Source organism: Aulonocara stuartgranti, assembly GCF_965226115.1.
Source record: "Aulonocara stuartgranti genome assembly, chromosome: 12".
NCBI lineage: Eukaryota > Metazoa > Chordata > Actinopteri > Cichliformes > Cichlidae > Aulonocara > Aulonocara stuartgranti.
The window spans coordinates 15,514,473-15,541,568 of NC_138948.1; the positions used below are offsets into that span (position 1 = coordinate 15,514,473).

Consider the following 27,096-nt stretch of genomic DNA (forward strand, 5'->3'; position numbering starts at 1 on the left):
TATGCACAAGAGAACAGGGAAAACACAACATGTTGAACACTAAAGCAGTTGGAACTGTCAACTAAGAACTGTCAAAAGTGTTAGACAGTGTGGTCTACAATTCACGCAGGCTCAGCAGATTAGGACCGCAGGAGACGAGTCTTAATTTCTCAATTTCTGCTGCAACGTTTGGATTGTAGAGTGAGCGATCGAACCTCCAACCAACCACCAAGCTACAGTCACCCCAAAGTACACCACAGCCTACCTAGCAAACTGTTTACGTAGCAAAGCTCAAATCATCTCAAACTGTTGTCTTAAAAATGACAACTGTACTCAAGTGGCTTCGACAGTCACTGGATCTAAATCCATCAGAGCGCCTTTGGGATGTGGTAGAAGGGGAGATTTGCATCATGGATGTGCAGTAACTGTCCGATGCGATCATGTCAATATGGACCAAAATCTCTAAAGAATGTTTTCAGCACTTTGTCATGAAGAATGAAGCAAAGCTTGACCCAATACTAACAAAGTGTACCTAATGAAATGTCTGGTGACTGTATACTTAAAGTAGCTTCACAATTGTGTTTTTATTGCACCTCCAATGGAGTTACAGTTAACAGTGTGTACCTATGACAATGCCTATCAGGTAAAACTATAGTAAAAAAGTAAATAAAACGATAAATGCAACATTTTCTACTCAAAATAAGTGCGATAAAAGTACAACGTTCAAATGTACAATATAGTCATAGTGGGTTCGACTCACCATAAATTCGTCACTTCCGCTCTGGTGCTAATCCAGCATCGTGTCACTAGGTGGCGCACTTTGCCTTAAAATGGGACCAGAGCAGTTTCACTGAAACATCAGGTGCGGGTTGGAGAGCAATCTTCACGCTTCACGAGTGAACAAAGAGTCACGAAGGACACAAACGCCCGCAGATAGAATTGGATTTATTTCCTATAATCTCAAAAACATACTTCTTAGTCTGCTTGCACTCCAACAAATAAATATATTCAGTTATATGTAAAGACATATTTTAAAATGGCATTTTTACTCGAGTGACTGTTGGGCTGAGGCTAACCATCCCTCTATGAAATAAATGCGATCATTACAGTAATTTATTTCATGGCTACTGGCATCAAATCATAATGTCACACACATACACAGATGTGTACACGCAGGCGCTTTAAACTAGTTCATGTGTATTCCTATTCTTGGCATTAGTAAAACAGTATGGCATATGTCATGGACTAAGTTTTCTCCCTGACTATCTGTCACAACAACACTGCATTTTGACATGATAATACAAGTTCGGTCAACAACCAACAGTTAGCAGGAACAGCATATAGTATGTGAATACATTTGTACAAAAGGTATACACAAACAGTACACTATATTACGTAATTTGTCTCTTCAATATGGCAGGTACACGCACACATACACACTTACAGTCGCACATTCAGTTACTGAATGAAGCACATCCTCGGGTTTTACGAGTTATTCTGACCTACTGTCACTCACATACGGCAGCTGGGGTCATTGTACTCGAGGACGGGAGAAACTATGTACAGGGTATAATTCATAAAATATTGCACTTATTGGCCCATTGCATCTCACGGCGAACGCCATGACAATGCTCCTAAATCTGTAACACAGCGTGATATATACAGTATCTTATCATATAAATCTACACAGGTATATCAGGACTGACTTCATGCAATTGTTTAGAGCTTTTATTCAACTATGTGACAAACAACCGACGATGTGAAAAGAACTGTAATGTTTTGGCACAATTTATTTTCTTCTAAGACTAGCAGAACTGAAACTTTTCTGGCTTTTCAAACAACCTACAACGTTTCTATTACATGGAATTACATTAAGACACTAGAGTACGGTATATGCCCGCTATGAGAAGTTTCCCTTTTTACATTGTTGTCAATTTTTTCAGAGGGTGGGGGTAGGATGGAGGACTTCATTTTATCATACAAACATGGAATTTAAGCATGCTGAGTCAAAACTTAAACATATTTTAATATATGGCTGTTTATTCCATGACAGAGCTGATCATTTGTTGTGTATCGCACACAGTGAGCTGTGCTTTGACAGTAAGAGATTTTTCCTTTAATGGAATGCTAAATCACTGTTTTCATATGGAGCAGGGGATGGTTAGGTTTGGGTAAGGCCTATCTTAAAATAAAACAGCACACATTATTGAGTTTTTGGCAGCATGCTCATTGGATCGAACTATAAAAGAGTGTCTTGGAGGCTAAGCACATGGAAATGGTTGCTTAAGATATACTTATTAGATATACTTAGAGGAATCACATCTACAGACAGCGGAGGGTGGAACAGTACTCACGTCAACGTTACACACACTCCAACAGTAAAACAGGACAGAGGGACTTACAGAGGCCGTATTGAAGATGCTAAAAGGCCACTTTTTTCCAAGGTAGATGATTTTAAGATGGCGAAGTTGCAGTCGGACATAATACTCGCATTCACGCAAACCCGCACTCACTTATTGTGCAGTCACACAACAGCCACACACACACGCGCGTTACACAAAAGAAAGCCGCTACATCCTATAGTGCACTAAATCATAGATTTGGCAGCTTCAGGAACCTATAAAAGGAAAAAACATACTGTACAAAAACATAAAAAATAAAAAGCTTATTAAAGCACTCACTGACTATCCTTCAAGGTATTATCATCATTATTATAGCTTTTAAAGGTCTTAAGGATTAAGTGTACAGTGTGAACTATTTGCAGCCTATGAAACATACTTGGTTTGTAACCACACCAACTAGCCAAAGAATGAGAATATGGTGTCTGTGTATTCAAGTTATACTGTAATGTTATGCATCTTACAACAGCCACGTTTGTTTTCCTGGTTATTTGCTATTGATATAAGGTGATAAAGTTAAGAGATAATAGGACAGATTTTTGTAATTCTACTACTAAACGGGGTTTGAAGTGTAGTCCAGGGGAAAGCAGCACTATAGCAGGAGTGATAACGCTCAGGGAGAACAATTTTTTACCACCTTACAGGACCTGTGCTGCTCTCCTGCTCCTTGACATGGCTCACTAACAATTGCAGCCGGGCTGCTGGAGGGGTGGAGCGCTGTCTGTGAGTTTGGCAGTGGGCGCTCCCGTAGTGACAGCTGGATCAGCGTCCAAACTCTCAGACATCTTGTCGCAAATTAGGTCGACGAGACGCTCAAAGGTCTGCTTCACGTTGATGTTGTCCTTGGCGCTTGTCTCAAAAAACTCGAAACCTTGGGATCAGAACGTAGAAATGACCGATTAATGATCACAAGATAAATGTGGGGTGTTTTTGTTTGTTTAGAACAACCTTGACTGTCTGTACAAAACAAATAAATGTCAAAGGTCTTTCTGCAAAAACCAGACTGTGATGCAACCCAGTTTTAAAAACACCAAGTGCTGAATGTTGCTCTGAGACCCACCCAACTGCTCCGCCAGCAGTCTGCCATTATCCACCGAGACCACTCTCTCTTCTTCCATATCACACTTATTCCCAGCCAGCACCACCTGCGCGTTATCCCACGAGTAGGTTTTTATCTGGGTTGACCTGCACGTAATCAGAAAGAAAACACAACAAAAATACATCACATTCACATTAGTGCTGTTTGCCGGGTTTCTCAGAAAGTGCTAGAAACAGATTCTGTGCCACTTTTTTATTGGACCGGAAGAAAGGGCAAGATGTAAATCTGTCCACCATTTGGGTCGGTCATGAACAGTGATTGCATCTCCTTTTGTTTGGCATCGTGTCATATCTGAGTCACTGATGGCATTGCGGAAAAGTGGGTCAGTGGCAGCTCTGTTCTGAAAATTCGTAGTCACTGTTGCTGTAATGTAGGTGATTATTTGCTATTTTTTAGATATTTACAATTTATATTTAGATAGCTATAAAGCTTTTTGGCTTTAGTCACAAACACACACACACGGGAAACACTGGATTCCATTGTTAAAATAGTTTTGTGAACTGTGTCAAGTGTTAATATCATTACATGCTAATAACGACATCCACATGAACAAGGATTTCACAGCAAATCAGTGAGCTGCTTGAATGGCTCTTACCTCTGCAGGCTGCTTGCAATCTGGGAAGGAATTTAAGGAACAAATTCCTCCCGTGGTGTTGCAGTTTTGACAGAAAGTAGGGCAGTAAACACACCACAGGCTGAAAACAGGAGAGAAGGAGCCAGCCATAGAAAAAGGAAGAAACAACATCTCAGAGAGAGAGAGAGAGAGAGAGAGAGAGAGAGAGAGAGAAGCAGCATGATGTCGGCACACCGCTGCTCTCTGTCCAGTTCTGTCTTGTTTTATTGCTTCAGATGTGGGTCAGTCTGAATCTACGTGCAGGTATTATTCACTGACCAAGAAAAAAATAGCACTGGTGTTTGTATCGCATTTAACGAAGCAACACAAGTAATTAAGAGGTGTTAAATTAAACAGGTAAGTGCCTTTTTTCCTATTGCTGTCCAATATTTATTTTATTGGAATCTTAAGCAGTTGATGTCAATCTCACAGCGCTTCCCTCATTTTCCTATGACATAGGCAGGAAATGAGCGCGTCACAGGCTTTAGTCAGCCACTGTCAGGGAAGCAGCCGTTGCCTTGGCAACCTCTATTTTTTTTTTCCTCCAACCTTGTCACAAGGAACAAGGTAGAGAGAGAGAAATCAGAGCTGAGGCCTGTGGTAAAGGCAAAAAAAAAAAAAAGAAGGATTCTGGTTATGTGGCAGGTAAAAAAAGAGCCTCTTCTTTTGTGTACAGCTGATGGATTTGTGCACCGTCTGGTGAACAAGTTCACAGGTGACTCTCCTGGATGGTTGCTGCGAGTGACACACTTGGCTCACTTAATTGAGATACCCATCACAGACTGTGCTCAGACTGCAGCGCTCTATTAAAGTGTCAAGCAGGCCTTAAAAGAATAATAGGTGTGTCTGGCTCTGAGCTGTCTTTACAAGAAAGCCTTTCTGGCTTACAGTAACAGAAAAAGCACTTGAATACCAATCAGGCAGATGATATGAAGCAGTTCCTGCTGATGTACAGAACCCCAGCAGATTTTTTTTTAAACATTTCATTTCCAGTTAAACAACAAATATGCGTTTTGTTAGATTAAACACTTTAACAGCTGAGTGACTGGAGCGGAGAAGACAGCGGTCTTACAGTAATGGTATTTATCATACAAGTCACACAAAGAATTTCTCATGCACCCCACTTTTATGAGGACCCCACATAAAAGTGGGGTGCATGAGAATTTTGTATAGCCTAGCTTAATATGATTTTAACCTTTGTACTGTATTTGCTTTAATTCCAACAACATGATCCAACTGAGAGACCGGAGATGAAGACTTTCTCCAGGACCTCGGAAATTAAAGAGACTTTAGAAATAAAGTATGAAGTTGGATCAACTGCAAAAGTGCCGCAATATGTATAACTCAGTGCAGCTGCTACAACATTTACATCATAAGGATGAGCCTCTGATGATTCACAAATCTTTCCTCTCAAAAATGCATGTTTGAGCTCCTGTAATCTCTTTTGCCTGGCAGTGGGTGAGGCTGGGAAAGTGCAAGAAACAGTGTAAATAAACTACAAGATGTTTCCCATCCCAACACCTTTGTACAGTCAAGAGGAAGGATCAGCAAAATATAAACCAAAAGACATGTCGGGGGAGGGGGGTGTGTGTGTGTGGATCTGATGTTTTAATGAATCTTTGATGCTGTTGTGCTGTAATGGTTACACTGAGGAGAACTTCTTGTTGCTAGAGTGAAAATTCTAACCCAAAACCCACTTCCTGATTCGATGAAGCCTTCTAAGTCCCGTTTTAGACTTGGGTGCATCATCATGAATCACAGATATTTAGTATTTAGTATTTAGTATTTATTTATTTATTGTCATTGTCAAGAACAATGAAATTGCGTTTGGGGCTTCCATACAACCCAAAAAAAAAAAGAAGAAAATAATAAATACCCCTTAAAACCCAAGTGTACATATTGTGGTATTTGGACTTGGCTCAGACTTACTGTTACACCCCGCAGACACTTCAGTGACTCATGAATGGACCGCAGCCATGACCTTGACAAGTTCCCTTCCTTGATTCTTAAATCTGACAACAGCGCTGCAAACACTACATAACAAGCCTGTCAAATGTGAGACAGTGCTGTGGCCACTGCGAGGACTTTGGAAAGTTAAAACAGCTCAGACTCACAAGGAACTCAAACTATCTCCGCTAACAAGTTAGGTTAAGTTTATATCCATGACTATGTCACAGTCTTATCTGCTATTAAACAGTTGTGGTGTTGAATAATTGCAAGGAAAGTGTTGTCCCACAATATGAATAAACAAAGTAAAGGTGAGACTTGACCTATGCCAGTGTCCTAAAAGAAAGACCACCAGAATTTAATCAGTCCATGCAAACAGTTCCTGCACACTCAAAGAAAGCTGCATAGCAAATACATTGATATTCACAGGAGAGGAATAGAAGAAGTATCGATCATGTACAACATTAAGTCCAGTTTAGTTTATAGCACACTTAAAAGCAGCTGCTGACCAAAGTGTTGTACAGTTAAAAGAAACAAATGACATAAAACACTGAACAAAAGGACAAGAAATTAAAAAGGAAAACATTTAGTGAGAAAACATGAGAAAAGCAACACAAATAAAAATACTCAGAACTCAGTCTGATTTAAAAGCCCAAGAATAAAAACGGATTTTCAAATGCAGCATTTATCTATTTATCAGAAGTAAGAGATAACTGCCAGGTTCCTTGCAAAGGGCTTTTTAAAAAACTTTTTTAAAAAAGGTCAAAGTGGTGGAGGTGAGGGTTTATAAAAAACACAATAAAATCTGTTTTTGTTTTTTCAATTAAGAAGATTTAGTGCATCCATGTGTTAACATTCTCCAGACAGCCCAGTACGCCTTTCAGAGGAATCATAGATTTATGTTCCAGTGGCAGATAAAACTGTGCAACATTAATATGAACCATACTGAGACCAGTATAAAAGTTGAAAAAAAGGCTGAGGGCCCCACATAAAAGTGGGGTGCATGAGAATTTTGTATAGCCCGGCTGAATATGATTTTAACCTTTGTACTGTATTTGCTTTAATTCCAACAACATGATCCAACTGAGAGACCGGAGATGAAGACTTTCTCCAGGACCTCGGAAATTAAAGAGAGTTTAGAAATGAAGTTTGAAGTTGGATAATTTTTAGGAACAGGCTCCACCACAGCATGTTTAAAATCAGACTAAAGACTGCCATTACTCACATCAGCCTCAACAGATATGAACTGCATGCATTATGAAAACAAACAGGCCTGATATGCTGATGTGATGCAAATGATATCCAGAATAAAAAGGGCCTAGAGATGACACCTGTCACACAAAACTGACGAATATGGGCAGCCATAACTCACCAGTCCTGCACAGCACCAAAGGACTCCTCATTGGTGATGTCGTACATGAGGATGAAGCCCATGGCCCCGCGGTAGTAGGCAGTGGTGATGGTCCTGTAGCGCTCTTGGCCCGCTGTGTCCTGTGCACAGAAAACAAGATTTATCACTGCTGTGAGCAGCTAACTGCACTTTACACTGTCAGGTTCAGCCACATGCAACATATGAATAAGCCGATTGCGCAAACATGATTCAAACTGAGACATTTGCTTGGTTTAAATCAACTCAAGTTTGGAATGTTATGTACACATGTTCACAGCTTCATTTACTGTGCCCATGATGCAGAAACAATCATTATACTAATTGCCTCACTGGTGATGCATTGATGAAGTGCCAAAAAAGAGCAATTCAGTTTTGGCTGATGTGATTGATTCTTTTCTCTCCTCAGTAATAATTGATAATCGCTCAGTAGTGTTGAATACTCAGTGGTGCAGGATTAAAAGCTCAGCCTCGTGACATATATTTCTTAGAAAAAGGGGGTTAAATATAGAAGTACAATGATCTGAACCTCGAGAAACCTGCTCGCTGTTTGTGAGTCTGGACCAAATGCTCAGAAGCAAAGCGAGTGATTACACAGCATTTGAGGAGCAGCACACTGCACACAGATCGCCCTGGCAAAAGCAAGCACTCGCCACAGGCTTTGCTGAGATGTCAGTACAGACAGATGAAGTTTTTTGTTCATGAGAAACAAAGAAAAATAGATCCAGGCAGCTATATCACGATAAATGTTCCTGTGATTGCTTAAATATGTGCAGACCTGCAATTTTACACACAGTTACATAACCAGAAATCCCAGTAAGATACTGTATGTTTACTGAGCTGTTGTTACACCCACAACAAGTGTGCTCACAGCCGTCTGTGAAACATGACAGAGGACTTCTGGCTGATCTACTTGGCTCTTGTTAAACAGAAGCCCAGAAGGCAGCAGTGGATTGTATTTGCCACAGTACTTTTGCTTTCTGTCATACTGCACATAACCGCAACAGTGTGCCTGTTATAGCCAGAGGACAGCTCTGACCTTCACTCCACAAAGACAGAGCTCACAGCCTGCCGAGCTTCCACGCACAGCACGGCTCGGACCTTTTGTCAGTTGACAATGCTGCAAAAACGAATGCATGCAAACATGTGCATTTTAATGTCAGCAGCTAGTCTGTGTGGTTCTGCATAAACAGCTTTTTTTGTGGACTGACCAACATAAAAAGGGGAAGATATGTTTCAGAAACTTGTTCACTCTCACTGTGCATATATGAAGTTATCCTCCAATCGTATGAATGCTAGTGTAACCACAGTCTTGTTCCTTTCTTTCAGTTTTAGAAGCCTTTTGATTCTTGGCCGAGTGCTTGACAATGACCTTTGCATTTCAAGGATGTTTTAGTGAGTTGCTTAAAAAGATGGAGCGAGAGGGAAAAAATCTGCTTGAGTACAGAGAATTTGAGCTCCTTGAAAAGCTTCGCTTGTAGTCTGCAATTCACCAGAAATCAATCCAACAAGCTGACTGCTTCAAGTGGAGAGGGAGCCCGACTCTCTTCTTCATTGAGTGAAGTGAGTTTCTGTTTTTCCACTATGATGACGCTGCCAGTACTCTTGGTTTCATTCAGCTCAGCCTAATGCGACAGTAGGGACAGCTCTGTGATGCAACATGCGGTTTTATCCCTCAGCAGATTAAGGATGTGCATACCGCAGTGACATTAGCCAACACCCATCACCTTAGATGGGCACTTAGTGTGTGCCACAGCTCTTTCTTAGCCCAATTAAAAGCAATAGGCTGATTACATGAACGCGAGGCCAGTGATTTTCTCTCTGACTATGCTTTTCTGTGCTTATGATGGAAACACATTAACTCCATTAGCCAATTATTTGACTGTTCAAAGTCTGTTTCCACATCCTGACGAAGCGCCTTTGCTTTGTCTCGCTATGTGATTTGCAGACGCCGAATGTCTGGGGGATCGCTAATTGCTGAGAAAGTCAGCTATGATGACAAACAAGAGAGCAGAACCTCTGAAGGAAAGCTGACACTTGTGGCAATACAGAAAGAAAACAGAAAGTAAGTGAGTAGAAAGGAAGTCAAAGAAAAAGAAAGAGAGCAAGAAGCTTTCTGCTTCTCCCCACTATCTCAGAGGTGTAGTGAGACAATCTGGTTTCACAGCTCAGATGAACTCCTAATTAAACAAACTCAGACATTCTTCAGTTTCCCACACGTTCTAGAGAAGGTGTTGCTTCTGTTTCCTCTCCCACTGGGCGGCAAACTAACACTTACTAGTATCTTGTCAATGATGTTGAAGCTTCCATCTGTCTCAGTGCTTACACTAGAGTGTCAAACACATTATAGCCTTTCCTGAAGCTTTATGGAGTTAATTAAGCGACCAGCTTAATGCACCACACGTTTTCTAAGAGCGTCTTCACACCTAAATTCTCCATGTTCTCCAATAGTCTAGAGCACAGCACCTTCTTCCTGTATTTACTTTTGCTGCGTCGCACGCGGTCACATCTGGCCAATAAACAGATTGACCATTCTCACGTGGTTTGCAGTGATGCATTTTGGTTCACTTGGATTTTTCTCTGTGTGAAAAGACATCAATCACGGGGAAAATTTTACAAACTTATCAACTGCTTTGGAAGAATGTAAACAAATTAGAGAGAAATGTGAGAAATCCATAGGAATGATGAAGAAATCACTAGAGATATGTTTTGATGTCAATTGAGATAATAGATAAAATTCAAATCCAAATACAGAGCTAAAGTGGTTATGTTCTATCCAATATCTAAATTAATACCTTTGTGTGCAGTTGTGGGTTTTTTTTTTTACTTTGCCAAATATAAAGCAATCGAATCCTTGAAACACAAGAAGATATGGACAGAGGTCAGGACAAAGTGATAGATTGACAGCCTTTTACAAACAGGGGTCATTCAGCAGGAACACAAAGGTGGAGGGAAACGAGAGATTGTTGTATAGTTTTCATTTTGTATTTCCTTATGCTTATGAGTTTTTCCTCCTTCTGATGCTCAGGATTGGTTCTTTATTGTTTTGTTATTTGTGTCTTTAGTTGTAGTTTAGGCATAGTTGACTTTAGGTTTATTAGTTCCCTTTAGTGTTCCCATTTTGTTCCTTCAGTCTCATCTTTGTGTTGGTCTTTTTGTTTTTATCAGTTCAGTTGTGGCTCTTCCTGTTTTATTTTGCTAAGTGTTGCTCTCTGTGTCTGTGTTCCTTGCAGTTTCCACTTCCTGTATTACCTTTTATATATTTTATCTCAGTCTCCCCTTTTCCTTTGTCGAGTACTCCTACTTAGCTGATGTTCCTAGTGATTACTAAGTTTTGGAACTCCTACTTTGCAATTCATTTGATAGATTCTGGACTTTGTTTATGCCCTGGACTATCACCATTAAAGCTTGCTTTGGTGTCATTTCAGGTCTCCTACGTCCTCAAACAGACTCAAATATAACACAAACTTTTGCCTGTGCTCAGACGGCATTACAAAGGAATCCGGATTCTAAAAGAGCGTTCCTTCTCAACAAAATTTGTCAAGTTGTTTCTTCTGGCTAGGTCGTCAGTCAAATATTTTGTGGCTCAATGTCGCTAAATGTTTAATGCTCGCGTTTGAATATTTCATACCCAGATCTGCAGTTTGATCCTCTTGTCATTCTTGTACACAGTCTTCACTTTGAAGTCGATGCCCACGGTGCTGACGAAAGCTGAGGTGAAGGCATCGTCTGCATAGCGGAACAGGAAAGACGTTTTGCCCACGCTGCTGTTACCAATGATCAGCAGCTTAAACATATAGTCAAAATTTTCCCCTCCCTCTCCTTTTCCTTTCGCATCTTGAGTGGCAGCCATCTGCAAAAAAAAAGAAAGAAAAAAAGAGATTGGGGAGGGGAGGTTAATGCAAAGGGTTGGAAACATTTTTAGAAAAGTGCTTTTTAAGATGGTTCATGTCCATTGACCACAAAGTAAAAGAGAGTGCTGCAGACAGATGCAGAGTAAAAAGTGCAAGCTTGTTCTACAAGGCCAGATCAGAGGTGACAGAAGGCTGTGTAAGGCAAACCAGCATGAGCAGCACCACAAGCTGTTGTATCGATGACTGTTGGATAACCAGGACTTTTAAAAGCCTGATTTTTTCTTAAAATACTTTCTTTAACATATGAAGATGATTAATGTTATGGCAGAGAGAGCGAGGGCAATATTTCAGATTCAGATCTTTTAATGTTTAATTTTACACAACTCCTATTCATATTGTATTGAGCTATTTAAACCTTAAGACTCACTGATTTTTTTCCTCTGTGAAGTTTTCTTCTAGAAATTGACTTCTGTTTGATAAAAACGTCAAATCTCATCCCATATTACCACACACTGGTGTTATACAAAGGACAGAGCACACATGGATCTTTCACCTTAGCAGAGCATCTACCCAAACCGTTTCAGTGCAAGCTGTCAGCAGCCAGCGACCTCCGAGGACGAGAGTACTACGAACAGGACGACACCAGCACAGTCATATCCGCCTCCAAGGTGAATGTTCCGACAAAGCCTCTGTGCCAAACCTGTGCAGTTAATAAATGATGCCGGACCTCCATCACACACAAGATCAGGACTTCGGTTCGCTTCCGCGTATGAAACAACACCACCGAGGAGTGTTTTTGCAAGGACACAGTGTTGAAAATATCGCTGCAACGATGTCATTTACACGCACCGCATAAAGCAAGAAGCTCTGCTATAAAATTACACCCCGCGGATGAGCGAGAAGCCGCATGCCAGCTAGTGTTTCGGCGACCAATTCTGGGCAGGTCATTTTTATCTATCAATGAAATTCTTCCACGCAATTACGACTACAAGCTACAGAAAAAAAAGAGAAGAAGAAGAAGAAGAAGCGTTGAGGACATTTATGTGAACAAACCTGTTTTTGGAGGCCTCGGTTCTATCTGTATCTGGCCCTGTTTTTTGTTTTATTTTTTATTTTAGTAGAATGCGTTTTCTTTTAAATCTATATTAATATATGTATATATCTGAATCTAACGCGGGCGCTGGTTTTCTTCCCCCCTCTGCCTCTCGCTTTCTCTCTGTGGAGCTCCGACCAATTTCAGCACCTGGGAGCTGTCCCCCTCCGATCTGGCACGCGCCCGCCTCTCACCCCTCCCCTCCACCCCGCGAGCTGACGAAAAAGGCTGGCCCGCGTGAGCCGAGCACGAGCACACGAGGAGGGTGGAAAAGCGGGTTTCGTGCGTGTCTGTGACGTCACCGTCACCCCGTAGACGGGGGTTGTAGTTTTTGCACCGGAGGAGAGCGGAGGAAAACTGCAGCATCAAAAGAAGAGATTTGACTACATTACTCAGCATGCAGCTCAGTCCAACTGTCAACAACTGAAATATTTAGAGAAAGAGAAAACCTTTGTAGTTCACCCTTTGACGGGCGTCAGAGTAACAGATAACAGTAGGCTATGTCGTGTACAGACCCCTGCCATGCAAAATCAAGAGTGCAGGGATAAAAACCTTTTATGGGTATCTGCTATAGTTTGCCTATATATTAAAAATGGCGAATCTTACCTTCCCATACAAGTCCATTCTATTATCAGTTTTTTTTTTCTCCAAATATTTGTTTTACAGCTCTCTCTTGCATCCAATAAACTCCCAGCTCAGGAGCATAATTTCGTCTTTTTTTTTTCAGGAAGCAAATATAATAGCCTCTCCTTTTGCGTCACTGTCGGTCGGTTTTTCTGCCGTCCCCCCGCCCATGAAGCAAAAAAGCCCCACTTCAGAGAACAAGCGGCTGTGCAAATAAGAGCCTACCCCTGAATGCTGATGAATATTGTTATTGTGAACCTTTCGGCTCAATGAGTCTGGGATGAGGCCGCGGCGGGAATGAACAACAACAACAAAAAAAATCTTTGCAATTATAATCGCGTCTATAATTAGATGGTGCAGAGAGATTCACACCTGAAATGTATGATCGTAATTAAACACCTATTTAAAGCATTTTAAACACATTTATTTTTATATAACAGCCTTAATTAGAGGCTTTTTTACGCGTTCACACCTGAATCCTAAGTGGCTTATCTTATACTATTGCGCCATGCGATAAGCAGCACAGACCCAGGAGGCATGAAATTACCGTGGAGTACAACTCGGATTCAGTCAGAGCTCATTTGTCAGGCAGTAAGCAGACGTTTGATAGGGTGTGCGTGAAGTGCGTGAAGCGAGAGGGCGGGACATGCTGACTGAACGCTGTTTGACTGGACGATCTGTTCGTGCGTGCGTGCTGCTGAGTGCGCAGGAGACGAGGGGGAGGGTCAGGTAAGGTAGACAGACTTAACTGTCAACAATAGTTGAGTTTTTCAGGTGTTGTTAGAACTTTGCACATTTCTCCAGTCTACACACACACACACACACACACCGAACTGTTTGTCTGTCCTGCTGTGAGTGGGTTAACTGTGCATGCGCTTGCATCGACTTCATCCAGAATCTAAAACTCTTATAATATGTCTGCGTGTCTGAAAATAGCTCTTTCGGGATAGTTTGTACTGGTAAAACTCCTTGTTGTCGAGAATAAACAGGATTGTTCCTTCGAGTAGTTTCGGTGCATGACCTAAATGTTGTCAATATTTTTTTTCTAGAAGGTTTGTGGGCGAGTGAAAGGTCACTGTAGCCCCACCTGCTGTCGGAAACGCTGCTCTGGTGGTGTATGCTATGTGGTGTGGAAATCAGCTTGCTTTATAGTCTTAATAGTGATAAGAGGAATTTGAAATTATTTGTTATGTTGCTTTCCTCGTGAAATACAAGAGGTCGATAGTAAGATATATATATATATATATATATATATATATATATATATATATATATATATATATATATATATATACCAAATTCTTCTTAGATTGTGTGAAATATATAGTTTAAAACTTTTTTGCTTTTGATTTTTGCTGTAAATGCTGAATTCTGTGAATATTTTAAGGCAAACTCACACCATGATCATTTACAAACTTACATGATAACCAGTTTCTTTAAAAAGGTGCCGATGTATATATGGAGTATTTCAGAATCCAGCAGGTAAGCTGTGTCAGAATGATGGCCACTACTGGTCTTAAGTTTTATTGTCCAATTAGAAACTGCAGTACAGAAAGGGCCCCTCCCTGAGCCTGGTTCTGCCGGAGGTTTCTTCCTGTTAAAAGGGAGTTTTTCCTTCCCACTGTTGCCAAAGTGCTTGCTCATAGGGGGTCATATGATTGTTGGGTTTTTCTCTGTATCTATGAAGCGCCTTGAGGCGACTTATGTTGTGATTTGGCGCTATATAAATAAAATTTAATTGAATTGAATTGAAAAACCTCGAGCCTCTCCTCTTTTCTTTATATTTTGCTAGGAAAATGGAAAATAGACACTGCAATTTGTTGAAACGAGTGCAAACATGCATGGAAATGCAGTATATAAAGCAAAAACAGGAGTTTGTACAATTCTAATGAGCTTGAAAGTCCATGTTTGGCATGTCTTCTTTTATTTTTCAACATATACTGAACTCTTGTAGACAAGCTTTCTGGTAATTTGATTACATAGTCTTGAAGTCTTAATAGTTTTCCAGGCTTCTTGAAACGCTCAAAGCTCTTCTTTCAATGTTCGCTGCATTTTGTTCCGTTCTCTGTCAAGATGATCCCACACTGATTAAGTAATGTTGAGGTCCGGGCTCTGGGGAAACCAATTCATGACTGATAGTGATCCACTGTGTGTCTTTTTCTATTCATGCTTGCTTTTACTTTATTACCAGTGTATTTGGGATCATTGTGATGCTGAAAAATGAAGCTGTCACCAATCAGATTCTTTCCAGAATGTGTTGCACGGTGGATCAAAATCTAACAGGACTTTTCTGCATTCATAATTTAATAGATTATGACACAATTCCCAGCATCACAGGCTGTAAATGCAGCTCCAAACTATGGCAGAGTTTCCACCGTGTTATTTTTTTTTTAGATGGCTGTAGACACTCACTGTTCTCCTGATCTCCTCTTGTGTAATTGGTCATACCTCAGCCTTTTCTCGCTCTTTTCTTTCCTTAAGAATTTCTTCTAGACAGCCACGCTTCCACTTAGACAATTTCTGAAGGACCAAACCACTATCACAAAAATACTTCTGAAACCCTGTATCTTTATCTATGTTTAAAAGAATCAGTATTACTCAACATGAATAAATCAGTTTCCTTCTATTACAACAGAGAGTAAGTTAATCAGAATATCTCACATACAAGTAGCATTTTGTTTCATACAGGCTGCAGTAATATTTCCACTTATTTGCTGTATTTTAACCCCTCCTGCCACAGTTTGCCATGGAAGACTCCATTGAAGTAATCCTGCAAAACTATAGCGGGGTCTTCCCTACCAACAGACCTCATCCCATCTTCTCAGCCTGCACAGGTGCTCTGCTTACAGGCCTGTACGGATTATGGAGCCTCTTCACCCTACCGGGCTTCCGCAAAATCCCATGGAGGCTCAAGGTACCTGAGATCGCCCTGAGATTTAGGGTTTTTACCTACCTGCTCTGACTCACATATCAAATGTTGCATGTGTGAAATCAGATCATGTAACATAACTTGCACATTAACATTGATTTGCTTGCTTTGGAGCATAAAGCTCCATGCAACAAATGTGGGAAAGAAGACAGCGGTAAGTCTAATCATGATGACCTTCTATGGAGAACTGCACCATGATCTTTTGTTAATATGAATATGCAATAATTTAAATTGCTTTTACCAGTTTACCTCGTATAGAGGAGTGTGTGTGTACGCATGCGTGTGGTTTGGATTAATGACATGACTCCAGCTATAGCTCAAATAAAACATGTTATGCTAGGAGAAAAATGGTTTTGTACAATGGGCAGATTTAAAGTGTTTACCACAACTGGGAACCAGAGAGTCCTGCTGAGATTGTAATTTGGAAGATTATTGTGAAGCAGTTCCACTGACAGTGAGTGGGAGAGCTGACTCAAGGCTATAGTCACAGCAGGCTTGACTGTTGTGAAGAGAAGTACATTTAATTTGGAGCTTTAACAACAGATGGAAGCAATTTGTATTTTATTTGGGATATTTTCATGTCAATTACTTTGTAATGCATGCTGTCAGTTGTGCAATAGGGCAGTGTTGAAAAGGAGAGTCTTGAGACATCATGCCTGCCATGTGTACTGACTCACTGCATGTTTGCACTGTTGTCCAGGTGCCCTATTTGCCCTCCAGTAAAGATCAGACTGCGAACGTGATGAAGCTGCTTGAGGGTAGATCAGGTCGCTTGGCAGATCTGGGATCAGGAGATGGAAGACTGGTGAGTGAGTGTACCTGTCTTAGAGAAAAAGGTATCTGTGAATATGCTGTGAGTTGAACTGTTTTGGAAACTCCTCCTGTTTGCTTGCCAGGTATTTGCAGCCTCTGCTGCTGGTTTCCAGTCCACAGGCTTTGAAATAAACTCCATTTTAGTGGCATATGCCAGGAGCAAGGCCTGCTGGACAGGAGTCCCCTCCAGGCAGGCAGTCTTTGTTAAAAAAGATTTCTGGAAGGTAAGACTGTGATAGAAATATAGTCTTTTACACTTGGTAATAGCTGTAGTTTGACCATGTTTGTCTCTTGCTTTTAGACCGATTTGTCTCCATACAATAATGTGACAGCGTTCCTTGCTCCGGGAGTGGTGAGTGGGTTTTTTTCCCGTGAAGAATGATTGTTTTCCTCTGCTTTTGGTCATCTGATGCTGTGCTAATTTGGCTCTTCTTGCTGGTTTACAGATGGAGGTGCTCGGAGAGAAGCTGTTGAAAGAGCTTTCAGATGACGCGCTTGTTATCGCTTGTCGCTTTCCTTTCCCTAACTGGCCACAGCAGTCATCCGCTGGCTTCGGACTTGATCAGACCTTTGCTTACGACATCAGCACTGTGCGCTCGTACCTTAGAAGCGAAGCAAAACCAGCAGTGCAATAAAATTACAGCACTTTCTAGAATTGTAACTCAAAACAGCACTGTACCCTCCTGGGACTTTGTTCTTGGGCAGTAAGTGCAATATAATATGATAGGAATCCCAGACAAAGAGAGCATAAATTGGTAGTCTGGCAGTTATAAGCACTGACCAGGAGAGATCGTTCAAAGAAGTCTTTGAACATGGAAGGACTCTGACTCGGCAGCAAAATGTCAGGATGATTTCACCTGACGCGTGTACTATTTTTTTTTAAGTCTTTGCACTTTCAGAACCAATGGAGTTTAAGCCATAATGCTGAAGTCCTTGTTTTAAATGTTATCATGCTTCACTATAAAGAATATGTTTGTGACTGACTGCATCTCTCCTCGAGAGCTCTCACACTGCAAGCCATTTATTTCCAGCATCAGCACCGATAAATGTCCTTCACTGGGATGCTGCAGGAGAGTCTGTGAATAGTTTTGTTTCATTTTGGTTTTGTGACACTGACATTAAATTCAAATGCTGTGGTTTCTTGTGTGTGTGTGGCTTTTCTAAAATAAATGTCTGCGGCCACAGCTGGAGGTCAGGTTTAACATTGGTTTGTTTGGTCTTTCGACACTGCACGTAGTTGTTATGGCCCGCACAGCCACGCCATAACTGCAAGTGGTAATTTGAGCCCTTTGCAATACATGGGTGCATGCACTTTGCCTGTTTGTTTACAGCAATCTGAACAACATGTGTTGGAATATTTCACTTTTAGGCAGAGAAGAGGTGAAGTTTTTGTTTCTTTCTGTTTTTGTTTCAATTCAGTTCAGTTTTATTTATTTAGTTTTCACAACAACAGTCACCTCAGTAGTATTAGAAAGAAAACCCAACAGTTGTGTGAATTCTGAATTTAACAAGGAGCCACTGAAGAGAAGACTGGAATGGATACATATGAGGTTGGGTTATTCAGCCTTGCACATGGATGAATCTGGTCTTTCTACTGCCACAGGCAAATGACTCTGAAAACAACATTTTCTACATCTATAGATACAACCGCTAACCAGCTGAGTGAAGTCCCACGTGTCACTGCTCAGCTGGCATGCACTACATTGATAAACATACTGCAGGTCCCAAAGGTATGTCTGAAACCCGCATTTTAATCTGAATAGTGTCCAAAATCTCCACCTGAGGGCGCTCGTGCTCCAACCTGACCTCGGTGCAGCAACCGGATGGTGTGAGCCTGAAGAGAATGCAAATGATTCTCTTCAGCATAGTGGATATGTGCAAGTATATTTTCTTAAAGGGGCTATTTATTCGATGAATTCAGATTCGACTAAATAAATACTACAGTACAGCACGTGTCTATCTTCATTATCAAACTGTATGTATATATCAAAATGTGTATATATATATATATATATATATATATATATATATATATATATATATATATAGCATATATATAAGCATATATATAATGCTTATTAAAAAACCAAAGTTTCGCACGTCGCTTTACATATTTCCATATCTGTGCCACCACCAACACAAACGTACATGTGAGGTAATCGATAACAGCCAGACCCCCGTTCTCTCATGCCCGTGACGTCAGAGAGAGGGCGGCAGACAGGGGGAGGGTTGAGCGCCAGAGTATAAAGACTCCTGGCCGAGCTCTCCGGGATCCATTCTGAGTTTTGTACGACAGACCTATAACTGATGGAAGTACAGAGAAGCGCCGGGCACCAACAGACAAACGGCAGCACCATGTGTGAATCCACGCAGAGGTCCTGCGAGCCTCGCCGAAAGAAAATGGATGAGCGCAGTGCACCCTCAGAAATGGCCAGGATAATCACTGATCCTGCCACGGGGAAGTGCTACTGCCGTGGAAAAGTTTTGGGAAAGGTAGCGCAAGCATTCCATCGTTTTTTCTTTTCTTTAAAAACATTTTTCCCCCCTTGGGATTTACCTAACCCGAAGACAAAACATGTTAACAGTGTTGTTCCTTTTTCCAGGGAGGATTTGCTAAATGTTATGAGATGACCGACCTCTCCACCAGCAAAGTTTACGCAGCCAAAATCATCCCTCATGCGCGCGTCTCCAAACCTCACCAACGGGAAAAGGTAAGCGCGCAACTCCGATCCTTGAGCGCAGTGATGTTCAACTTATATGTTTATATATATATATATATTTAAGACATGTTTTGTCTTTCGTTTCGCTAGATTGACAGAGAAATTGAGCTGCACAGATTACTACACCATAAACACATCGTGCATTTTTATCACCATTTTGAGGACAAGGAGAACATCTACATCCTGCTGGAGTACTGCAGCAGGAAAGTAAGTGCTGTTTTTTCCACATGGTAAATTTGAAATGACTTTACTGCCGCCGTGTTTCTAATGTGAACAAGACCTGCATTGCACCCAAAATCCAGCGAGGCACTACTTGGTATTCAGAATGTGCCCCACTCTATAAAGAGCTTTACTGTTTTAATTAACTGTCGAAAGTAGAAAACTTTAATGTGTTACCACGGGGTTTGAAATTAAGGGAAGTAGTCAAGTGTGATAAGCTTTTCTGCACAGAGGACAGTGCTTATATCTTGGGAAAGCTCTATAATTATTCTCATCTCTATGCTTTGTTTTTTTTCCCGCAGTCATTAGCCCATATCCTGAAGGTCCGCAAAGTGCTTACTGAGCCAGAGGTGCGTTATTACCTGAGACAGATTGTGTCTGGACTGAAGTACCTGCATGAACAGGAAATCCTTCACAGAGACCTGAAACTTGGTTAGTGATATTACAGTGCTGTGCATAATCTTTCATTGTGTGCAGGGAGAACATCATTCCTTGTAACTAAACCTCAGTCTGTACCTCTACATTTGCTGTGCTCATGCTTTGATCCTGGCTTGAATATCAAGTGTTCATCATCTCATTCCCTTTCTTCCCGACAGGTAACTTTTTTGTGAACGAGACGATGGAGCTGAAGGTCGGGGACTTTGGTCTGGCTGCCAAGTTGGAGCCAGCGGGAAACAGGAGGAAGACGATCTGCGGGACTCCCAACTACCTGTCCCCTGAGGTTCTCAACAAGCAGGGCCACGGCTGTGAATCAGACATCTGGGCCTTGGGCTGTGTAATGTGAGTCGGATATCTATAAATTTAGCATTAGGGAACTTCAAAAGGTTTAGTAATGAATTATTAAGAAACTATCTATATTGGCATCGGGTGTTATGGACAGGCCTATTCTTGTCTTACTTCTTTCACTTAGAAATATGTGATATGTGTGATAAACTACCCATGCATCTCCTATGGCATAAATAGCTCCCTCACTCAATGCCCTCTATCCTCCTCCAGGTACACTATGCTGCTGGGCAGACCTCCTTTCGAAACCACCAACCTGAAGGAGACATACAGGTGTATTAGAGAAGCCCGCTACTCCCTCCCCTCGTCCCTGTCACCACAGGCTAAGCAGCTAATCGCCAGCCTGCTTGCCAAGATGCCAGAGGACAGGCCCAACCTGGACCACATTCTGAGGCATGACTTCTTCACACAGGTTAGACACGATTGCCAACTCTATGTCACTCTATGTTGAACACTGTAAATGTCACAGCGTAGGAGTTTAACAATTACACTCCCCCCCCCCACTTCCCACCAGATGACCCACTTTGGTTCTTCACAGGGCTTCAGTCCAGAACGTCTGCCTGCTAGCTGCTGCCATTCAGCACCAGATTTCCACATCTCTAGCCCTGCCAAGAGTTTCTTCAAGAAAGCTGCTGCTGCGCTGTTTGGTGGGAAGAGGGACAAGGTCAAGTACTACGAGACTCTGAGTGAGTATTGCAACAGCATTTAAGTTCTCAGTATACTACTTGTCACACTAATAGTTTGTATTTGAGTCTGAATTTATGCTCGAAGCACGGGCATCATTACACCTAGCGTTAACTGAGTGTGCATGACCCATTTTATCACCCTTAGGCTGGTCATGGAGGTCATCCTCTCATTTTTCTGCACTCCTTTTGTCCTTCATAGATAAGTTAACCAAAGAGGAAGAGGAGATCTACAAGTTGCAGCATGACTTGGAGAGAACTGCCATCAGCCAACAGCACAGCAAAAAGGTGTCTGAGGTAAGAACTGAAGACAGGATATTTGCAAGAGTGTGGGTGATGTTGCAGGTAGATTCATCATAACGGCAGTTAAATAGATCTGAGATATCACGTTGAGGAGAATCCAGTGAGTCATTCTGGAGCTGTGCCAAAACTTTATAACGAGCACATTTTTCCCGAAGTGCTAAAAGCACTTATTTTCAACTTTTAAGCCAACCTCTTTGCATCTGTGGGTGATCACTGAGTCATAGTAGGAAGGTATGATCTAAACTCACAGATTCTAAACCCTGTCGTCACTCATTCCCACCTCAGAATGGAAGTCTACTTCCGCCATCTGCCGAGAGCCCCGTTGCCCCGGCAACAGAGAGCCAGTCCCCGACAACGCAAGACACCATCCGTCTGATCGTCAGGGGGAGTCTGGGAAGCTGCAGCAGCAGTAGTGAATGTAAGTTCACCCACACGTTTAACAGAGCGCAGACAGACTGGAATTATTTTTTGATGTATTATGGAAAAGAAATCAGTGTTACAGAGAGCTGCTGCCATAGCTAGAGTGTTTAGTACCATTGTCATGTCAAGCTGACTGAGCACCTGTTATTGCTCCAAAAGGCCTGGAAGACAGCACGACAGGGAGTGTGGCTGAGACTGTTGCAAGTGTGCTGAGGGGGTGTCTGGAGAATATGCCTAAAGGTGAGTGAACTAACAAAGCCTTGACCTCTACATGCATGCCTTAGCTGCAATTAATAGTGCACTTAAGCTCACTGTTTCATTATACCTTTAACTGTATTCTAACCCTCCTCCTCTTTCTGTTCACCCTGCAGCCAGTGACATTCCTCAGGGCTCAACCAGCTGCAGTCTTCAATGGGTGACTAAATGGGTGGATTACTCCAACAAGTACGGTTTTGGATACCAGTTATCTGATCACACCGTGGGAGTTCTCTTCAACAATGGCACTCACATGAGCCTCCTACCCGACCGAAAGTATGTATTCTTTCTCAACGCCCTCCCTTAAATTTAAAAGTTATTAGTCACAACATTAACTTGTCTAAGCATGCTGCGGTTATCGTGTCAAATCTTTCAAAAATGTCATCTAACCGAATCTGATCTTTTTTGTTTTATTTTGGGTTTCAGGACCATCCATTACTACGCAGAGCTAGGCCAGCGCTCTGTCTTTCCCACCTGTGAGGTTCCTGAACACTTTGTCGGGCAGGTCACTGTGCTTAAGTACTTCTCCCATTACATGGAGGAAAACCTCATGGATGTAAGTAAAAAATCGTTATTCCTCCACTCCTTTATCCATTTAAAAAAAAAATTGTTATGTTGCTGTTATGTTCCTTTTGTATTTCCACACCCTGTAGCCTTAGAGACGTTGCAGCTTGTCTAAACCTGATGTGCTACTCTTTTGCTTTCTCAGGGCGGGGACCTTGGCACTATAACAGACTCACACATGCCCAGACTTTACCTGCTGCAGTGGCTCAAGTCAGACCGCGCCCTCATGATGCTGTTTAATGACGGCACTTTCCAGGTAAACACACATTATCACAGGAGCATAGCTGCTGCTGGGCATGCTCAGTAGACGTGTAGTTACAAGTGCGATGCATGGCATCAAGGAGCTTTAAACCACAAATCAAATAGACAAAAAGATTGTTCTCCAAACTTATCAGTTTTCTTGTTTGTTTTTATCTTTAAAGGTTAACTTTTACCACGATCACACCAAGATCATCCTGTGTTGCCAGAGGGAGGAGTACATGCTGACATACATTAACGAAGACCGCGTCTCCAAAACCTTCAAACTCAGCTCCCTGTTGAAGTCTGGCTGCCCTACTGACCTGCGGGAGCGCATGGTGTATTCCCTCAACATGCTTCTGCAGAGATGCAGCTAAACCCACACAGAGCGTGTGCTGGACAGACGAGCAAACCTACCAAACGTGTTACTGCGGTGGAATGAGGATGCCGAAAGAATCCGTGGAAGACGAGTGGATTTCAAGAATGGATTTGAGCAGAGTAAATTAATCCAGCTGTGCGGTGTCATAATCACTCGGGCACCAGTGCGAGGTGTGGAAAAAAATAAAAAAGCAAGAGACTGAAAGACTGAGAAACTGAAATGTAGCACAATAACTGTGGATGGAAAAGGGCTGACTTGTATGTGGATTGTTGGAAGGAGAGAAAGGAGGGCGTATGTTGGTACGAATGCGATCCCCAAGTGTTTTATGGGGATGGGGAAAGAGGGATATTTGGGAAGTAGAGAGAAATGCTGGGCTGGCACCAGCTTCACTGTATAGAGTATAGCTGAATTAATCCAGAGGGAATCCATATATTGATGCTCTGAATGTCAGAGCCTGACTGTGGAATAATGTAAATGTTGTACAGCTTATGTCGCGGCCAACTCACCAGTGCAAAGGAATTACTGGCTAATATGTGAGGATGCTACAGAGTTTGGCTGTGTGTACGAGTGAGTGTGTGTCTGAGTGGGAAGGGTGTAATGTCACACTAACTTTAAAAACTGTGATTTGTTCTCTTTACTGACAGATGGGTTCAGCTTATTAAGTTGAGAACCAAAGGGGTGATATGGGGGAAGGGGGCAGGAGGAGAAAATGACGTTAAAAAAACAACAACAAAAAAACAACTAAAAAACTAGTACCATACATCCTCTGAGGATCCCTTAAGAGCCATTGTCACCTGGGTAAAAAATGTCCTGCATAACTTATTGTGTAAAAAAGCGCAGTATTTATTTATTTAATAAACAAGCTTTTTCTATCAAAAAAAAGAGTACTTGTCCTTTTTTTGGGGTGTGGCCACAGTCAAAGATGTTCCCAACATCAGCCAGTAGGTTGAATGTAAGCTTCACCCCACTGCCGTGCATGTGCATGGGTGAATGTGAAGTGCTGTAAATTGATTTTTAGAGCCTTGCTACGTTAAAAGACAGTATACAAGTGCAGACCTTTCACTGTTGTTATTTTCAAACTCCCTGAAGATGTTAAGATGTTTCATGCCGTTACTCTTTCTGAGAGTGGCCTTAATAATAGATTAGGGACATGCCATGTATTAGGGTTATTCTCAAACATACTTGGGGGAGCGGGGGCTGCCCTTGTTTCATAAGAAAATAAGCGGTTCCTGTTCAGTGTGGCGAGAATTAGATTCAAGCTAATTATGCCCATATCTGTGCAGGGGCCTAGGTCAAAGCAAGTATTTTATCTTCCCTATGTTTAAACTTGCAGCAGGAAATGGGTGCAGTGAGAGAGATGGGTTGATAGAGGTTGTGTTTACAGCGCAGTTGTTTATACGGTGGTTCAAGGCCTCTCATTTGCTGAGTTTTCTTCTGCAGTGATAAATGGAAGACGGCAAAGATGAGTGACTGTGCAATATGGCTGGCCTTGTCTCAGAAACACATGGGTTTGTTGGATTGTTCAGAGGAAGAGAAAGAGAGAAGACACTGACAGTGACGTAAAGCTACGAGGCGAGACGCAAAACGAAAGAGCTGGCCCAACTATGTCAGCGATTGCATCACAGCTTTTAAGGCAAAGTGGCTTCAGTGGTTCTTGGACATCCTTTCACGTTCACTGGCTGTAACCATAGAAACAAGCCGGCACCGACCAATTTTGCTCGAGTCGGAAATCGATGAGGGCTGCGTGTAAGACACCTGCCACGGCGTCTCCTCGTTGAGAGTCAGAGCTCGTGTCATCACACAGTTGTGATAAAATTGTGTAACTTGTGTCTTTTGGTCAGGCTTTTCGCCGCTCTCTCTTTGTTCTCCACCGCGAGTATTTGATTTAGCTGTCTGCTGAGCACCTCTTCACCTTCCCGGCTTATGTAATGATGGAAGTTGAACATGGACGCTTGAGTCATCCCTTTGGATGCTATCTCAGAATATCTGTGCTCTTCAGAGTTCAATAATGAATGCCTCATGCATAAACATACCCACACAGACAGAACCAGAACAGGAAGTAGCCTGCAAGAGTTGCTCAGGAATTATTCATGACGACACCTCCGGGTCTGAGTGTGTGGTTTTTTTGACATTAATGGCCTCTGAAATGGATGCATCTGTCAGACAGAAATAGATCCCATTGTCGATGTAAAGTTTTTTTGCTCTTCAAGGGCATTTACCGCTGGTCCTAACATCTTAACATGAGTGCAGCATCTCTGTCTGATGGATACACTGGGCAGAGCTAAATTGACAACAGGATGGTAACTCTTTGCTAGCAGGGTAGAGGTAGAAGGGCACTTACTCTGAGGTTGTTTGATCGAAAACAAAGCGACAGCCCGTGGGGACGAAAAATGAAGCCAATGCAAAAGCATCTTAAATATTGAGCAGGAAATGACTTCACTTGCTGCAAAAGACATTCTGTTTAGCTCCTTTGCCGCAGTAAACACTTACATATTACGACATTGTGATTTCAAGTTATACTGACGCTTTTGAATTTAGTTATAGCACAGGCCTATGAATTTGCAGCATCCCTTGATCTCCTGGCTAGATTCACTCCTCATTCATCACAGTGAAAGAACAGTAAAAGAATTGTTTATTCACAGAAAATGTTCTTCTTCTTCTTCTTTTTTTTTACTGGGAACACATAAAAAACAAACAAACAAAAGAAGACTTATAGTATATAGTAGTGAAAAAACAAAAACTTTTCTGTCATTTACCGTTTTTTGTTGTTGTTTTTTTTACTTATTACTTAATTACTTTAGTGTAGTATGAACTGCCATGGGGAAGTTCTTGGGAAAATCTGTAAACTTATTTAGATGCATTTTAAAAAGGCCAAAACATTCTTCACATTGTCCAAAGCTGTCTTTTGGGCTGGACTGGAATAGTTGGCAGGCTGATTCTGGCCCCTGGACCTTATTAAGCCTTGTCCCATCCCGAAGGGAGGGAGTGTGTAATCTGTTCCATGTGTTTGTCTATTTGCTAGCATTCTAGCATCCACAGTTTTCAAGATATCGCATTTGAATTTTGTGTGACGGTAGATGCTACTAACAACTTTTTAATATTTTGGTGGTCAAGGTCAAGGTCACATGAAATGTGAAAATCAGTAAAAACTTTATATTTCCTACATTATTTATGGATGATCTTCAAACTTCACTACACATTGACATACTATGATTTGGGCGACATGAGTAACTAGGCTAAGCCTTTGACCTTGACCTTCATTGTTAGTGCCCAAGGTCAAAGTTGACCTTGACGTTTTTTCTCTTTCAAAATACCATATCAAGAAAAATAACAAACGAAAGAGCAAGGTGACAACTATACAGCACATGTTTTGTTTTTGTTTTTGTTTTTTTATGCCTTGTCATGTGACAATGATGCCATAACAGGCGGACACCATTGTACTAATAAAAATATCAAAGTTTTGGTAAAGCCCTTACCCATCGTGGGGAGTTGAGCTCTCTGATTGCTCTTATTAAAGTTTAGTTAGGAGCATATCCATTTTGAAGCACAGATGCTATTTCAAATTAACTGAAACATACTACCTGCTCCAAAAAATCCAACATGTTGACGGCCATCAAGCTAATATTGAAGGGTCAGCACGCAGAGTCCTGAAAGTGGATGATGTTATGGTGGCTAGATCATACATATAAATGATTCTGCCAGTGAGTCAGCAAATGTTACCCGACTAGCTGCATTGGCTTTTTGTGAGTAAAGCACTTAACCTTGCAGAGACCAAAAAGGAAAGCAGTGCAAGCTT

At 41.6% G+C, this 27,096-nt stretch overlaps 3 protein-coding genes across 5 annotated transcripts; 2 read left to right on the forward strand and 1 right to left on the reverse strand.

Annotated features, from left to right (window-relative positions):
- Positions 1 to 1,685: 1,685 nt before the first annotated feature.
- rab3c (RAB3C, member RAS oncogene family) lies at positions 1,686 to 13,507 on the reverse strand. Of its 2 annotated transcripts, none has more exons than XM_082555180.1 (5): positions 12,978 to 13,507; positions 11,056 to 11,277; positions 7,410 to 7,528; positions 3,439 to 3,563; positions 1,686 to 3,249 (listed from the first exon to the last, which is right to left on the reverse strand). In XM_082555180.1, exons 1-5 carry the CDS (start codon positions 12,993 to 12,995, stop codon positions 3,059 to 3,061), a joined length of 675 nt encoding a protein of 224 aa, XP_082411306.1. In that variant the 5' UTR covers positions 12,996 to 13,507; the 3' UTR covers positions 1,686 to 3,058. The 2 variants fall into 2 exon arrangements, with proteins under 2 accessions (XP_082411306.1, XP_082411307.1); XM_082555181.1 differs by lacking the exon at positions 12,978 to 13,507 and adding an exon at positions 12,332 to 12,667.
- Positions 13,508 to 13,619: 112 nt separating this feature from the next.
- On the forward strand, positions 13,620 to 17,921 carry LOC309719221 (ATP synthase subunit C lysine N-methyltransferase). The gene is made up of 6 exons (XM_082555182.1): positions 13,620 to 13,724; positions 15,736 to 15,909; positions 16,625 to 16,729; positions 16,821 to 16,961; positions 17,039 to 17,089; positions 17,184 to 17,921. The coding sequence occupies exons 2-6, from the start codon at positions 15,742 to 15,744 to the stop codon at positions 17,370 to 17,372; spliced, it is 654 nt and encodes a 217-aa protein (XP_082411308.1). The 5' UTR covers positions 13,620 to 13,724; positions 15,736 to 15,741; the 3' UTR covers positions 17,373 to 17,921.
- Positions 17,922 to 18,998: 1,077 nt separating this feature from the next.
- On the forward strand, positions 18,999 to 24,182 carry plk2b (polo-like kinase 2b). Of its 2 annotated transcripts, none has more exons than XM_082555569.1 (14): positions 18,999 to 19,230; positions 19,341 to 19,448; positions 19,548 to 19,664; positions 19,979 to 20,108; positions 20,273 to 20,456; positions 20,673 to 20,871; positions 20,974 to 21,145; positions 21,345 to 21,439; positions 21,731 to 21,863; positions 22,025 to 22,105; positions 22,237 to 22,396; positions 22,547 to 22,676; positions 22,830 to 22,940; positions 23,107 to 24,182. In XM_082555569.1, exons 1-14 carry the CDS (start codon positions 19,045 to 19,047, stop codon positions 23,296 to 23,298), a joined length of 1,998 nt encoding a protein of 665 aa, XP_082411695.1. In that variant the 5' UTR covers positions 18,999 to 19,044; the 3' UTR covers positions 23,299 to 24,182. The 2 variants fall into 2 exon arrangements, with proteins under 2 accessions (XP_082411695.1, XP_082411696.1); XM_082555570.1 differs by having other exon boundaries at positions 19,000 to 19,230; positions 20,998 to 21,145.
- Positions 24,183 to 27,096: the final 2,914 nt, after the last annotated feature.

What these genes read in the sequence shown, in the direction of transcription:
- rab3c (XM_082555180.1), bottom strand. An exon ending in GGATCAAACTGCAGATCTGG is followed by an intron (nt 7,529 to 11,055) that starts GTATGAAATATT and finishes TTCTGTGCACAG; the next exon opens with GACACAGCGGGCCAAGAGCG. An exon ending in ACTGCTGGCGGAGCAGTTGG is followed by an intron (nt 3,250 to 3,438) that starts GTGGGTCTCAGA and finishes TCTGATCCCAAG; the next exon opens with GTTTCGAGTTTTTTGAGACA.
- LOC309719221 (XM_082555182.1), top strand. Translation starts at nt 15,742, where the DNA reads ATGGAAGACTCCATTGAAGTAATCCTGCAAAACTATAGCGGGGTCTTC. An exon ending in AAATCCCATGGAGGCTCAAG is followed by an intron (nt 15,910 to 16,624) that starts GTACCTGAGATC and finishes ACTGTTGTCCAG; the next exon opens with GTGCCCTATTTGCCCTCCAG. An exon ending in GATCAGGAGATGGAAGACTG is followed by an intron (nt 16,730 to 16,820) that starts GTGAGTGAGTGT and finishes TTTGCTTGCCAG; the next exon opens with GTATTTGCAGCCTCTGCTGC.
- plk2b (XM_082555569.1), top strand. Translation starts at nt 19,045, where the DNA reads ATGGAAGTACAGAGAAGCGCCGGGCACCAACAGACAAACGGCAGCACC. An exon ending in TGGGCCTTGGGCTGTGTAAT is followed by an intron (nt 20,457 to 20,672) that starts GTGAGTCGGATA and finishes ATCCTCCTCCAG; the next exon opens with GTACACTATGCTGCTGGGCA. An exon ending in CAAGTACTACGAGACTCTGA is followed by an intron (nt 21,146 to 21,344) that starts GTGAGTATTGCA and finishes TGTCCTTCATAG; the next exon opens with ATAAGTTAACCAAAGAGGAA.